Source organism: Oxyura jamaicensis, chromosome 4 (assembly GCF_011077185.1).
Source record: "Oxyura jamaicensis isolate SHBP4307 breed ruddy duck chromosome 4, BPBGC_Ojam_1.0, whole genome shotgun sequence".
NCBI lineage: Eukaryota > Metazoa > Chordata > Aves > Anseriformes > Anatidae > Oxyura > Oxyura jamaicensis.
In genome coordinates, this window is record NC_048896.1 from 90,333,233 (window position 1) to 90,347,345 (window position 14,113).

General features: G+C 51.2%; 2 protein-coding genes across 5 annotated transcripts in view; one reads left to right on the forward strand and one right to left on the reverse strand.

Annotated features, from left to right (window-relative positions):
• The first annotated feature begins 102 nt into the window (after window positions 1–102).
• Window positions 103–2,425, forward strand: MRPL35 (mitochondrial ribosomal protein L35). Its single transcript, XM_035326016.1, has 4 exons — window positions 103–267; window positions 385–556; window positions 1,557–1,701; window positions 1,914–2,425. Exons 1-4 carry the CDS (start codon window positions 237–239, stop codon window positions 2,100–2,102), a joined length of 537 nt encoding a protein of 178 aa, XP_035181907.1. The 5' UTR covers window positions 103–236; the 3' UTR covers window positions 2,103–2,425.
• Window positions 2,426–6,459: 4,034 nt separating this feature from the next.
• REEP1 (receptor accessory protein 1) overlaps window positions 6,460–14,113 on the reverse strand; it is a 60,930-nt gene continuing 53,276 nt past the window's right edge. For 2 of the 4 annotated variants that reach the window (XM_035326012.1, XM_035326011.1), the window contains 2 exons: window positions 9,351–9,490; window positions 6,460–6,885 (listed from right to left, as the gene is read on the reverse strand). In XM_035326012.1, the coding sequence (XP_035181903.1) occupies window positions 6,814–6,885; window positions 9,351–9,490 (212 nt within the window). In that variant the 3' untranslated portion in view covers window positions 6,460–6,813. Of the gene's footprint in view, window positions 6,886–9,350; window positions 9,491–13,238; window positions 13,520–14,113 lie in introns of those variants that run through there. The other 2 variants (XM_035326013.1, XM_035326014.1) reach the window with 2 other exon arrangements.

Genomic DNA, 14,113 nt, shown 5'->3' on the forward strand with positions numbered 1-14,113 from the left:
GGGAGGGGTCGAGCCTCCTCCACAGGGCGGGGAGAGAGTGACGGGCAATTCAGCCAATCAGAATCGGAGGGAGTGATGACGTGACGAGGGGCTGGGCGGCCGCCATTTTAGAGCGCGCCGTGAGGCGGAGCGGGGCCGCGGCTCCTCCCGGGCCCGGCAGCGCCGCCCCTAGCGCGGGGCTCCCGGGGCCGTCCCCCGGCACCGCTCCGCCTCCTCCTGACGGCGGCGGCCGGGATATGGCGGCGGCGCTGCGCGGGGCTCTGGCGGGTCGGTGGCTGAGGGAGGGGGTGGCGGCCATGTTGTGGGGGGGGGCAGCGCGGCGCCCTCGAAATGGCGGCGCCTCCCCTCGGGGCCGCCGCCTGTGAGGGGTTTGCTTCTCCGCAGGGCTCCTCCGGCCGCTCGGCAGCTGGGCCCCGCGGGCAGCCCGAGGCCTCGTTGCGGGGCGAGGTGCGCCCGTGAGGGGATTCGGGCGGCTGCGGGAGGCGGCGCCGCTGGGGAAGGGGCTGGTGTCCCTCGGGAGCCTGCCCGCTGGGGGCTTCCCCTCCGTCCTCGGCAGGTAGGGCATGGCCTGCGCGGTGCTGAAGTGATTCTGTCATGGGGGTAAAGCTTCTGGGGTGCGGTGGGGTAAGGAGGCAGGTAGTCACTGTTCCATGCTGCTTCCCCTCAGCAAGAGCTCACTAGCAAAGCAAGGGAAGGACAGAACAGGCAAGGAACAGATCTTCACAGAATCATTCATCTTGAAAAAGCCCTCCAAGACCGTCTGGTCCAACCATCCCCTACCACCAATGTCACCACCAACCCATGTCCCCAAGCGCCAGGTCCAACCTCTCCTTGAACACCCCCAGGGACGGTGACACTACCCCCTCCCTGGACAACCTGTGCCAATGCCTGACTGCTTTTTCTGAGAAGAAATGTCTCCCAGCTTCCAACCTGAACCTCCCCTGGCACAGCTTGAGGCCATTCCCTCTAGTCCTATCACTGGTTACCTGTGAGAAAAGGCTGACCCCCAGCTCCCCACGCTTTCAGCCAGTTTTTTCCACAAGCTCATCCCCTCCTTGGCACCTCAGAGAAGAAGCAGGTGGCCTCTTTCTTGGCTGAGAATCTTCTGACTGCTTTTTGATCTAACAAGTTAATTCTAATCCCAAGTCTCCCACTTGCATTGAGCATAATTCTAGAAGGAGGATGTAAAAGAGAATACGCTGTGTAGGGGTAGACTTGACTCACAAATAGACTTGTTGTAATCACTTTCCTTTGCTGATCATTAATGTTCTAAAAGTTCTGAATGCGAATAACAGTTGAATAAGTTTGCTCTTGAGTATTTAACTACGCTTTTAGCTGATGGAAAAGCTGTTCTACGGTAGCTTCAAGATGAATGCATTTCATTTGGAGTTCAGTTCGCATTGATACGTACGCTTGTTGACTGACGTGTTGTAATGTGAGATCAATTTTTGTTAACCCTCGAGTCACAGTACTTCTGATTTCTCGTTACGTGAAAAATTCAGTGACTGGCTTCGTGAAAGAGTTGTTTCATTCCTGTTCTATCCTCCCCTCTTTAGAGTCACGCCTCTACTTCCAGCTATACTTCAGCAGCCAGTGAGGACCGTCACTTATTGTAGTTTACGGAAGGGAAAGAGGAAAACTGTGAAAGCTGTCACCGAGAGGTTTCTCCGACTGCATAATGGCCTTTGGGTGAGGAGAAAGGTAAGATTTTATTTTATTTTTTTCCAAGTAAGACGAGCTTTGTGTTCACTGACAGCGGGCTGTTTTCCTTCCATTAGGAACTAGCATGGAAGGGTGCACAGGGAGACTTCCTGAAAGGGGGGGATTTGTCCAGCTTTGCTCATCAGCACTGCTGTGTGTGTGCATTGGCTGGCAGCAGCCTGCTTAATTTCTTCTGTGTTTTCTTCTCACAGTCTGGCTACAAGAAGAAGTTGTGGAAGAAGTCTTCTGCCCAGAAGAAGCGTTTGAGAGAGATGGTGCTGTGCACTAGAACACAATGTAAGCTCCTCGATAAAATGACCACTTCTTTCTGGAAAAGAAGAAACTGGTATGTTGATGATCCCTACCAGAAGTATCACGACCGCACAAATCTGCGTGTGTAGGAATTGTTATTTTCTGCATCTTTCCAGGAAAGAGGTGGTGTCTTGCGTGGTATGGCCCCAGTATCTTAATTTTAGATCATAAATCTAATGTGTCACTTTTATAAATAAACGCATGCGTATCATTTGATCAGAATTGTGGCTATTGAGGCCCAAAATAAAGGAATATTCAAGACTACTTTGGGCACCAATTTGTGTTTTATTTAGCAGAGGGTGAGAGCCAGGCTTGTCACCTAAACGTGCTGAAGTCTGTTAGTTTCATGTGGTTGTGTGTAAGATAACGTATGTGGGTGAATACAGCCTAAAATAAAAGGTAGCAGATAACTAAAATACTTTGTTTTTAAAGGAGCACCAATAATCTGGGGATATTTCTGTGTCCCTACTTGTTGGTAGCTTGCTGCCAAGGAGAGAAAGAAGAGTGGGATTCTGTTTTGGTGTTGCTGCCCGTTACGGTACCACATACACTTGCCCTGTCTCTGTGTTAGCGTAGGAAAGCTGGTGCTTCATGGTTACCTGTGGGTTTGGTAACCAATTAAAAACATATTTTGTGTTCTGCCAGATTTCATAGCAGAACTCCGTCGTGGGACTGGAACTGTGTATTTTGTATCGGTTTCTGAGTAGCGGAATAGCTTCGTTGGGTCCTGATCTATACCACAAGCAGTCAGCTCTGAACGTTTTGTTTTTCACACTGCACGTCTCTGCGCACGTGTGTGTACGGAAGACCACTGGGGATTTATTATGGGGCCTTCTGGCAATGTAAGCTGCAGCTTGTCTGGTTTCAGCATGACATGAGAGGCTTTCTCTAAAACGGGTAGCTTCAGCAAGGTGAAATGCAGTTGCTTCAAAACATTTCCTAATAATTAACCCCTTATTAATTAGGTACTCGCTGTCTATCAGCTCCAGAGCCACCTGCATAGCAGGAGATGGCCGGCTACACGAGGCTGTAGCGTTGCAATGAACTCACGGGTTACGCAGAGTGTTCAGTAGCTGTATTTTTTTCCAGTTCATCATACAGAAAAGTTCTGAAGGACATGCAGCACTTAGTGAATACATCTATATACAGTCAGCCAGAATTGAGATAAAAATAATACAGCAGTCAAAGTAATCATTCTGGCCTGCCAGATACATTGAACAGACTGAGGATGTTGTCTTCCTTATTTTTCTTAAAGAAAAGATTAAGACTTTATTCAAGATGTGTATCGAGCAGTATAACGAAACCAGCAAAACGTCAGCCTTTGGAATCGTGACGGCCGTTCCGGGCGGCATCGCGTGTACCATTTCAGCACAGGGCTTTTCTGCTGGTCACGGGAAAGAGATCACATGAAGTGCACAGCGATGATCCTTAGTTTGGATAAACGCAAATCCCAACATCGTGTTCTCTACTTCAAGTACGACGCCAGATGCGTAACAGGTACCCGAAACAAACAGCAGAAAGGAGACTGTGATTAACGAGCGCTCTGTCACGAGTACAAGGGCTTCGTTATGTGGGAACACAGAGTTCAGGGAGCAGTCGGAGGCAGCAGGTTGTTTACACGAGGCTGAGGAGCACTGTATCTCTTCCAGCAGCTTTCTCCCTCTCGCTAGCAATAAATAACCCAACTTCCCTTCCATGCTGGGTTTGCACCTACACAATTTAGGTTAGCGGGGGATGATTCTGCGGTTACAGCGATAAACATGAAGTCCCTCTAGCTGATGCGATCCTGATTCAGTAGTTGGCAGCCGCTAACGGCCCTGGCACTGGCTGCTGTGACGAGAACACAGAGGCACAGAGGATGGTTCTGGGCTGCTCTGAACCTGATGTCTTTGTAGCTGAGGTGAATTTCTGGTAAACTGGGGAGGTAATTTACAGCCCCGTCTACCACAGACCAGATGCAGTTTCCCTTCAGCCCCAATTTTCCTTAAAATAATGAACGTTGCACTTGAGCCTCGTGCTGGTAAAGGCTGGAAGCTCGAGAGGCTGCGTTTCCTAGGGCTGACTACTCAGCAGCAGGATAACGCGAGGCAGCAGCGTGCCCTGGCAGCCGGGGGGTGAGTGGCATTTTGGGGTGCATTACGCACGGCGTAGCCAGCCACACAACAGAGGTGTTGTCCCCTGTGTTTAGTGTTGGGGCAGCCTCACCTTGAGTATTGCGGGCTGTTCTAGGCTTCAGAATACAAAAATGATGCTGAGGGCCTCCAGAGGAGGGCAACAAAGCTGTAACAGGGCTGGAGGGCATGTCCTGCGAGAGGCAAGCTGAGAGCTGCTGCTCACCTACGCATGCCCAAGAAGCCTCCGCCTCTGGATCTGCTTGGTCACCTTCTGCAAACTGTTGGCCACGAGGGGTCAGCATCAGCGCAGGAAGGCCACCTACGGAATCAGGCTCCGAAGAGCAGCCGGACAAAGGGCTTCCTGTCTGGTGCTTGTTTGAAATAAAAGGGTGAAACAACAGACGGGGGGGCGACACCTGTAAACAACCTGTGTGGGGATGAGGAGAAATCAAAAGCACACGACTGGTCTCCTGTACACAGAACACTACGGCACTACGTGGTGAGGCATTCACGTTTCTTGTCTACCTATACACAAATATACAGCTTGGCTGATCGTTTAATACATCTTTTTTTTTTGCCAGACATAGGAAAAGGTTTATTTTTGTCCTTTATACAGTGAATGTTTTGAGAGATATAAGGCAACTCCCTTGTCAACGATTCCACCTCAGCACTTAAGAAAATCTAAACAGTCAAGTTTACAATAACACAGCAGGTTAGACACAATTAATATTTTCAGTGAGAATCAACGTTAATGCAGCGTGTCTGAGAACAGAAGTTGTCAGGTGCTATGTAGCTCTATGGTTTGTTGTTTTTTGGCATAATTGAGTGCAAACTTGTCAGCTTTTTATCTTATGGCAGCCCATTGCATCGCAGGGAAACATAGCTTGCAACAGGATTTCATTTCTGCTAACACTGCAGGCAGTTTTTCTTTTTAATGCTTGCCAAAATAAATCAAACAAACTCCAAAGCTGCTTAAAAATAAAACACACAAGCTGAGCTCCTCAAAGCATTTGCTGACCACGTTATAAGGACTGACTCTTCTGTAACTGCTATTTAGGACTGTGGGGTTTTTCACAATTTACTTTCCGAGGACTTCTTCCTTCTTACCCATCGCAAAACACGGTTAATTAGCACATGTAAAGGGATTAAGATTCTCCAGCAATGGGGCCAAATGCTGTGGCAGACTCAGGAAGCACCTACTTGCTATTCCCACTTCCCAGCCAGGTCAGAAAAATATTTGTGCGCACACGTAGCCTGTTTCTCTCTTCCCCGCATACGTAGGAAGCTCGGGGCTGCGTCAGGCAGGGACAGCCGGGATATCGATGTGCCTCCAGCAGAGAAAAGGCTGCAAAGGCCACTTCAGCTTTATCTCTGAGCCTGCCGCGCTCCAACCAGCTGTTGGCATCCCGGGCCGTGCCTGCACTAGCCAAACAGTCCTCGTGGTCCAGGCGCACGGATCCGTCAGCGAGGGCAGTTCTAGGTAACGCTACGTTTCATCTAGTCTATGAGCTAGGTCCAAGGGCAAACACAAAGGGCCACGTACTTAACTGAGGTGTGAATTTCACATGCGGAACACTTACAAGAGACACCAACTCGAAGCACAAATACACGAACCCTACGACGTCTTCCTCCTCTTTGACACGTCTCATGTTTATATGGATACAAACACCCCACGCCGCCTGGGTCCCGCGGCTCTGACCAAACCCCAGGCCACAAGCGGACTCCAGGCCTCCAAAAGCAGCTCGGCCCCAGCGCCCTGCTCTGCTCGTGTAAGCGAAACTCCAGCACCCCACCGGGAGAGCGGAACGCTGGGGCTGGTGCTGTTCCCTGCAGGGGAGAGGGGTTCGTTTTCCCCTGGAAGCAAGTCACTAAAGCGATTCTAATGCGTGCAGCTGCAGCTAGCACACGACTGCCTCGCTCACGCTTCAGAAGTGGAGGTGGAACATTTGCCACAAGCAATATGCTCCGTCGTTCTCCACACAATCCTCTCCTGGCTCAGGCTGATCAAAATTAAGACTCCCCTTACATTACCTTGTTGAAACCATTTATCTTCCCTTGCACCTCTCTTCCTCGTCCTCTCCAAATCCTGTCTCTCTGTCTCTTTAGCGCAATGGTTGGCCCAAAGTACGCGTGGCCTACTTGCAGGAAGAGAAACGGCATCACAGCTCAGCCCTCCCTAACGAGTCCTGGGCATTTTGAACGGCCAGAATACCGAGATACTTGTTACAGCACCACTGCCTTGAGGAGGAAGGGAGGGAAGAGAAATCCGTGGCTTCTGCAGACCCACTTCCTTAATGAGAAAGCCACAAATAAATGCACTGTCAATGCATCATCATGAGCAACTGAGTATTTTTGCCTTCGCTGTGCATTCACAAGGCCAGAGCTATGCAGACAAATGAGAATTGTAAATGTACAGCCCGACAGGGTCAGCACGAGTGGGGGGACGCTCTGCAAACAAAACAGGGACTCTGAATCCACAGGGCTCCGTCAGGCTGTCCTAACCATGTCACTGACAAACGCGAGAAGCATGGAACGGGTACGGAGAGAGGAGAGAGAAAGGCCATGTCTACAACGCTGTACATCGAAGCACATCCATCCCGCTGCTGTTTCCTACATTATTATCGAGTAGCTCTTTAAGGCAGAAGAGAGACATTCTGTGGATCTTGGTGCTATTGGCTCATTGCACTCACATTGTTTCGGTGGCAGAGGACAAGGTACTTTTCTTCCTGAAGCGAGGTCTAAGGGTCCTAGGCGGTGCCTGCAGAGAGGGGAGAGAAAACCATCAGTGGCGTGTTAGGAAATGTCGTTTCTTTCCTCAAAACTCACCCGTCTTTGTGGCACCTCTGCGGTAATGATCCTGTTTCAGGCATGAAGAACGAGAGAAGCACATCTCGGCCCTGAAGCTCGTTAATGAAGCACCAGCTGAGGACCAAACCCTTTCAGAAAACCTTTGTAGACCCTTACCCGAGTCAAACCAACACCTGCCCCTCTGGCACCTGGTTAAAGGCATGGCTAAAGACCCCTGATCACACAATGGTCAAAGCAGGCAGGGTAAATCGGTGCAAATTCCTGCAGCCACTGGACCCAGAGAGCAAAGCGGTGGTAGGAAGCCCACTCTGGTGTTTCCCACCCACCTTGCTCCGTCCAGCCCCTCCAGGGGCACAGCTCCTCGGGGCACCGCGAAGCACAGAGGGTCCCCGAGGCGGAACACGCTGCGCCTCTCCTTCCCGCCAGGCAGAGATCTTTCCAAAGATCCGCTTCTTGCTGGGGAGGCTGCACAGGCACGCTCTGCTGACACTGGTTTGGGTGAGGACTGCTGCCATTGTGCCTTGCAGCCGGCTGATGCGGAGGGCTTTAAAAACTGAGCAGCAGGCTCTAGTGCGGAGATGCACAGACAGACTCCCAGGCCAGCCTGCCCACGAGAGCCACCGAATGCCCCAGAGGAGCCACACCAACCCCGTGAAATCGGCTTACTTTGATTAGCCCCGCTCCCCAGACCAAACTGACTGAGACAGAAATTGGTTAGAAAAGTAAGCAAACAACAACAAATAATCGTCTGTGTTGTGTAATTCTCTCTGAAAAGCTTTGGCTTGGCCCTGGCTCTTGTCAGATTCACAGAGAGAAATGGGTTACCAGATGCTGCAGAGCAGCTTCTCTGAAATTTTACCCCAAGCCCCCAGAAGCACCGGGGACCAGGGTGGATGGCTGTACCCAGAAGGGCACGGCCGGCAGAGAAGAGCTGAGGAAGGAAGCTGCCGTGTACGGCCATCAGGGATCCTGCCACATCCACAGAGCCACCCAGGCTCTGAGCTGCTGCCTCAGTCTCCATCTGTAAACCGGGAGCCCTGCGACACAGCCCAACAGCTCGAGCAGTACCTCCTGCAGCTTGGAAGAGAGCTTCTTTGGGAAGCCAGCCCGCTCTTACAGCAAAGCAGCCATCAGCTGCACGGTAAATATCCTAAATCAGGAACGAGGAGCTCTGCCTCCTCTGGGAGGCTGCTTGGCAGCTCGGAGAGCAGCCACCGAGGCTGCACCTTCTCACGGTAAGAGCAGAGCAGGGTCCTGCACTTGGGGCACAACAACCCCATGGAGCGTACAGGCTGGGGGGCGAGTGGCTGGAAAGCTGCCTGGTGCGAAGGGGCCTGGGGGTATTGGTGGAGAGCCAGCTGAAGGAGAGCCAGCAGTGTGCTCAGGGGACCAAGAAGGCATCCTGGCTTGTATGAGGAATAGTGCAGCCAGCAGGAGCAGGGAGGTGATCGTCCCTCTGTACTCGGCTCTGGTGAGGCTGCACCTCAGTGCTGTGTTCAGCTTTGGGCCCCTCACTACCAGAAGCACATCGAGGCCCTGGAGCGTGTCCAGAGCAGGACTATGGAGCTGGTGAAGGGCAGCTGAGGGAGCTGGGGGTGTTTGGTCTAGGGCAGAGGAGGCTCAGGGCAGACCTCATTGCTCTCTGCAACTACCTCAGGGTAGTTGAGGAAGTGGCCTCAAGTTGTGCCAGGGGAGGTTTGGGTTGGGTATTAGGAAAAATTTCTTTACTGAAATGGTTGTGAGGCATTGAACAGGCTGTCCAGGGAAGTGGTTGAGTCCCCACCCCCAGAGGTATTTACACGATGTGGTGCTTAGGGATGTGGTTTAGTGGTAGACTTGGCAGTGCTGGGCTAACGGGTGGATTTGATCACCTTACAGATCATTTTCTAAGTGATTCCCTGAGTCTATGATTCTACATCCCACCAGAAGGAGATGTAACTGCTAGCCAAACCACACCACGGGGAGGGGGGACCAAACCACCTTCCCCACGTTGGGGGATCTGGCTCAAATCCCAGTGCTACATCAGGGCTGCAGGCCATGGCTCTGTTCCCCCCTGCCCAGGCCTGGAAGGATCCCTTGCCTATGGCGTCTCTCACAGAGCTTGGAGTTCCTCCATAAGAAGATGTCTCTAAAATTGCTTTTGGCAGACCATGGTGTGAGATCTGGGTCTCCTTTAGCTCTTTTTGCTTCCATGTAGCAACTTAAACCATACTTGTTAACACCGGGCCTGACTGACCTGTTGAAATCCTGAAGGGAATCCACACATGTAGGAAACTGAGTGTTCCCACAGCAAGACTCACCCCTGAAAGACTGGACATGTATCGCTTTTGGACTGTGTTTTTAGACCAAAGAAAGATGTTCATTCAGCTATTCAAAGAACTTGACAGAAGGAGGAACCTTGACAGCAGGAAGTACCTCAAGGGGCTGATCCTTCCTTTTGGGCCTTTTGTTCATGGATGCGCAAGCCAACAAATCGTTCTCTTCATCATCTGAGAACACAGAGCCTTTTGTTTCACAGTTTGCCTGCCGTGGCTTTTCATATTTATCGTTCACATCTATTTAACGTGGCCGTTTGTGGGCTAAACGTGGAGACAAAGGACGAGGAAGATCAGCGATGGTTTGATTCACGCCCCACCAAACCCCAGCCCACTGCAAAGCCATGCATCTTCCCGGGATTAATAGTCAGAAGGTTCACACTTCACACTCCAGTAACAGCAGTTGTGGGGTTAGAAATCAAAATGACCTCGTTTGCAAAGACATCATAAGCTCTACTTGGACTGTTTATGTGGAATTCAGACTAAATTCAGTCTGGTTTTCTGGAGATTGACTCTAGAAATAAATTTGTTTGGCTCAGGGATAAATGAAATCATTGATTTCTTGAATTGCTGATTCATCCATCGTTCCTACATGTACTCTTTCTAGAAGAAGTGTCCTCTGGAAGACACGAAGTGAGTGCTGAAGCCCTGCGGAGAGCCTGGAGACAGCTTCCTGGGGTGCAGAAAGTGCAGCAGCAGTAACTGACTGGAAGCTGGGAGAGCTCCAGCCAAGAGCCCAGTCTAAAATCCACTGAAGTTAACAAAAAACTTCAAGGGGCATTGAAGGGGCTCTCAGTAGGTTGTGCTGTTACGAGACCAGTGGGGAAAAGTCCTCCTCTGTCCCTAAAGCAAATCCTACAGCCTGTTACCACTGATGGATCTGAAGGCAGAGTGGGACCATGACTACAGATCACTAATACCTGCTTGGTGCTTCTCATCCTTGTGATTTACGACATGATCGTTGCGGGACTGGTCATTTGGACGATGCATTTGCTGCCTCAAATCCAGGCAGTGAAAAAATATGGTATTTTCAGTGGCCAGCCCAAAGCAAGAGCTCCAGAAGGGCCTCCCAGCGCGACCGAGCTCCCTGCGTCTCTGCGGGCAGCTTCTTACCAGCAGGGCTGGAGCTTTCTTAGATTAACTGAGAGTCATGTTTTTTTATTATTACTATTATTCTAAAACATGGCAGAAGTGGAAGTGCTTGGTGCTTCGACAACATGACTCACACTTGTTGGGTCTCTGACTAGACTGTTCTACAAACGTACACAGAAATGATGTTCTGTACTTCTTGTCTCAGCCTCACTGCAAGACTCTGCTGGACCAAAGACTACAGCAAAAGGATTCTTAAATGTCTGATCCCAATCTCAGATCCTTAAAGGCTCAGCTTGTGGCTGCTGCAGGAGAGCAGTGCACGCCGTCCTCTGGCTGCTGCCCCCGTGTCTCTACCCCTTTACCACCACTCACGTGGGCAGGCTGGGATACACCGACACAGGTTCTCAGGGAGAGCTGGAATTTGACTTTTATCCCAGCAGTACCGAAAATGCTGACGGTCACACTGCAGAGAGGCCTGGGACAATGCTGAATTTTTATTTTTTTCTGCATAGGACTGTGGTGGTAAGACTATACTGTAAGGATAATACTAAATGTTCTTTAAATCCCTTGGCAAAACAGTCCAGGGACATTCTATTTCATTTCCTATTTCATCCTTCCACTTGGGAAGTGAGATATCCAGGAGAAGCCTAGCTTAGGTCCTCTTGGGTGCAGGAGATGGCCCTTGGTGCCTCCGTACGCCAAGGACAAAAGGAGACAAGCTTGTTTTAAAAGCTGTTTGCTCAGAGCTTGGGCACAGCCTGAACCAAGCGTGTCCACAGCTGCAGCCTGCCCCGACACCAATTCGTGTGTTACCTCCCCAGAGGAGCCTCAGATGCAGGCTGCAGGCTGGACTTCGGGCAGGCTGGTGCCAAAAATGGGTCGGGACTTCTGTAAAGTGCCTCCCCGAGGTCCGCACGGAGGCCCAACACCCACCCAGCCCTGTGCCGCTGCAGGGGGATAAGGGGTTTCCCTGGGGAAAGGGAACAGGCCAGAGGGTGCTGGAGAACCAGAAGCAGAGCTTCCTGTGGAGACATCAGCTGCTGAAGCTGTGTATGGGATCAGAGGTGCTCTGCTGCCCTTCTCCTGCTGTCAGCCACTCGCTGCCAAAGGAGACAGAGGGATGTGTTGCCCTGATAACGCTCCGGGGAGCTCCATGCTTTCCAGCCCACACTGCTTCCCCCATCGCTATTTTCTCCTGAATTGGGTGGTGGTTCATAAGACGTCCAGAAAGCGCTGCCAGCTATGTTCTGCCTCCACAAGCAGCAGGGCAGATGCACAACGCCCCCGTGGGCTCCTCCATTCTCCCCAGCAGCCCGGACATCACGTCCCTGGCCTGGAGCTGTTCTTTGAAGCCTGGGGGAGAGCTCAGACCCCAGGCAGGCACACGCTGCTTTGACCCCACAGCAGAGAGGTTCCCAAAGTCCCCTGGAAGCTGGGCAGAGGCCCTCTTCTCCCCTGCTCCATCTCGTTGGGAATGAGGTACCAAAAAACACCCACCTGGGAACCAGTTTTGCTTCAGCCTCACTGACCTGGAAGCGTGAAAGCTGCTGAGCACTGGTGGGAGCAGATCTTGAGTGCAGACATCCCCTGGGAGCCGGAGGGAGAAGGGGCTGGAGGATCCCCTGCCCGTCCTGGCTCAGGACATGAGTACTGCAGGAATCCCTACCTCGTACTGAGCTGGGGAGCCAGACTTTGTCCCGTGGTTGTGGGATTGGAGCAACTCGTCTCAGAAGGGCTGCGGAGCAGGGACCAACTCTGGCGTTGGTTTTCTGCAAATAGGGCGATTACAGGATAAAAAAGAACTGCTACGCCGAGAGTGAGTCCTCTGCAGGAGGAGAAACGGGAGTAGAGCAGGGAATGAAGCAGAATAGCGAGCAGATGTGAAGAATTGGGGGGAAAGGAGGCTTACAGGGAACAGATGGGGTCTGGGCCACCGATGTTTGGCTCTGGAGAAGGGGCAGATCAAAGAGCAAAACGCTGTCAGGGCTGGCACGAGCTTCTCGAGGGCAATGCCTGGCCTCAAGTCAACTCCTGGGGGTTTCTAAGAGCTGTCTCCAGGCTCTGAGGCTTTGGGGCCTCAGGCCACCATCAGATGTCCCCAAAGTGGCTGAGCCAGCAGCGTGTGCTGCTCCAGGCAGTGCTTCACAGCCAGGAGGGGGCTGTGTAAGTCCGAGGGCCTCCCCTGGTGCTCTCACCTTCAGGAGGTTCTCACTGCCCACCTCAGAGCCCAGTGCCTTTTGGGTGCCTTCACCTCCCACATTTCTGCTTCCACACCTCTGCAGGGAGGAGCAGAATCATCACAGAAATGGGAAAACTGCTGCTGTCCCAGGCTGAAGCTGCTGCAAGCTGCTGCTGCCTCCTGCAAACATCTTTTTGGCATTCAGGCCAGATTATACTCCTCTCCTCTCCAAGGCAAGGCAAGACCTGACTGTAAACAGTCCCAAGACCCCTTAATTCCAGTCCCTATCACCCTATCCTAATTCCTTCCGAGGGAACCCATATAATATCACCAACACACTGGGTGGGAAGTCCTGAAGTTGGGCATATTGCAAGCTGGAGTAGATGCCTGAGCATTTAGCAGAGGTGGAATCAAAGCTATTAAATGCTCTACAGGGAACAACCCAGCCTGGACAAGGAAACGTAGGGCCAGGTCTTTGTCATCGTTACTCTCAGTGATTCTGCACGGGCTGAAAAATCTCCCTGGCAAAACCCGTCTAGCACAACAGCCCTTGCTTTGTTAGTGACTAGGCTCTGACCTGTGCTGCCGTGTGGATACGGACTGACTCCTGTGGGTTTACACCAGTGTAACAGAGGTCAGGACCTTGCCCACTAGCTCCAGACGAGCAAAGGACTTTGATAAGTAAGTATTTGGACACTGAAATGTTTGGACACGTAAATACAGCGGGAATCAGGCTCCCCAGAGCTTTTGAGAGGTGGATCCCCTTTATTGTCCCAGGCAATACTTCCTGCTCCCGTCACTGTAAGTCCTCGGGACACTCGGACAAACCACAGCCACTACACCAGCAGGAACAAGGTGTTGTATTATTGTTAAGGAAGACGAAGTCACTCCAAAGCTAAGCCTTTCTGGGGGATCCTTTGTGTAAGGAGCTCTGCAGAGCACTTAGTAAGAGCGAGAGAGCGGATATTTATTATGTGATGGTGATCAGCTTCGTTTCCCTGAAACAAAGACAAATTTGCCATCATTTCCAAAAGACATTGACCCAAGTCCCGTACTTCCCCAACACTTCTCATTGCCAAACCAAGAAGTTAGAAGCAGCCAACTGGACCAGCCACAAAACAGGGGCAGACGGGTGCTCAGCCTTCCGAAGCTGAAGTCAAGTGCAACCAAAGCAAACCAGCCCAGTCACATCGTCAACAAAGTCACCGGTTAATGAAAACACATCCCACAAGTGATTAAGTTGTTAAGTGCTAGGCTATTCCAAACACCTCAGAAGAAAACCCATGCAATCCGTAACACTTACATCAGAGTCCCATAATATTTACATAGAGAAAAGGAAAGAATAAACTGTTAGGGGAAAGCATTTGGGTGTAGAAGGAACATGGGTTCAGAGCACAGAAATCTGCATCTTTGCTTTCATAACATCTGTGGTTGAACTCGAGGTTATTAAACAACCGTGAATGTTTGAACTTGGCTGCTAAAATGCAAATGTACTTGAAGAGCCTACTGACTTTCTGTGACAATGTTTCCTGCCCTGAAATTACTCAGATAAATATTAAAATATTTTTAAATACCAGAGAGACACCCAAATT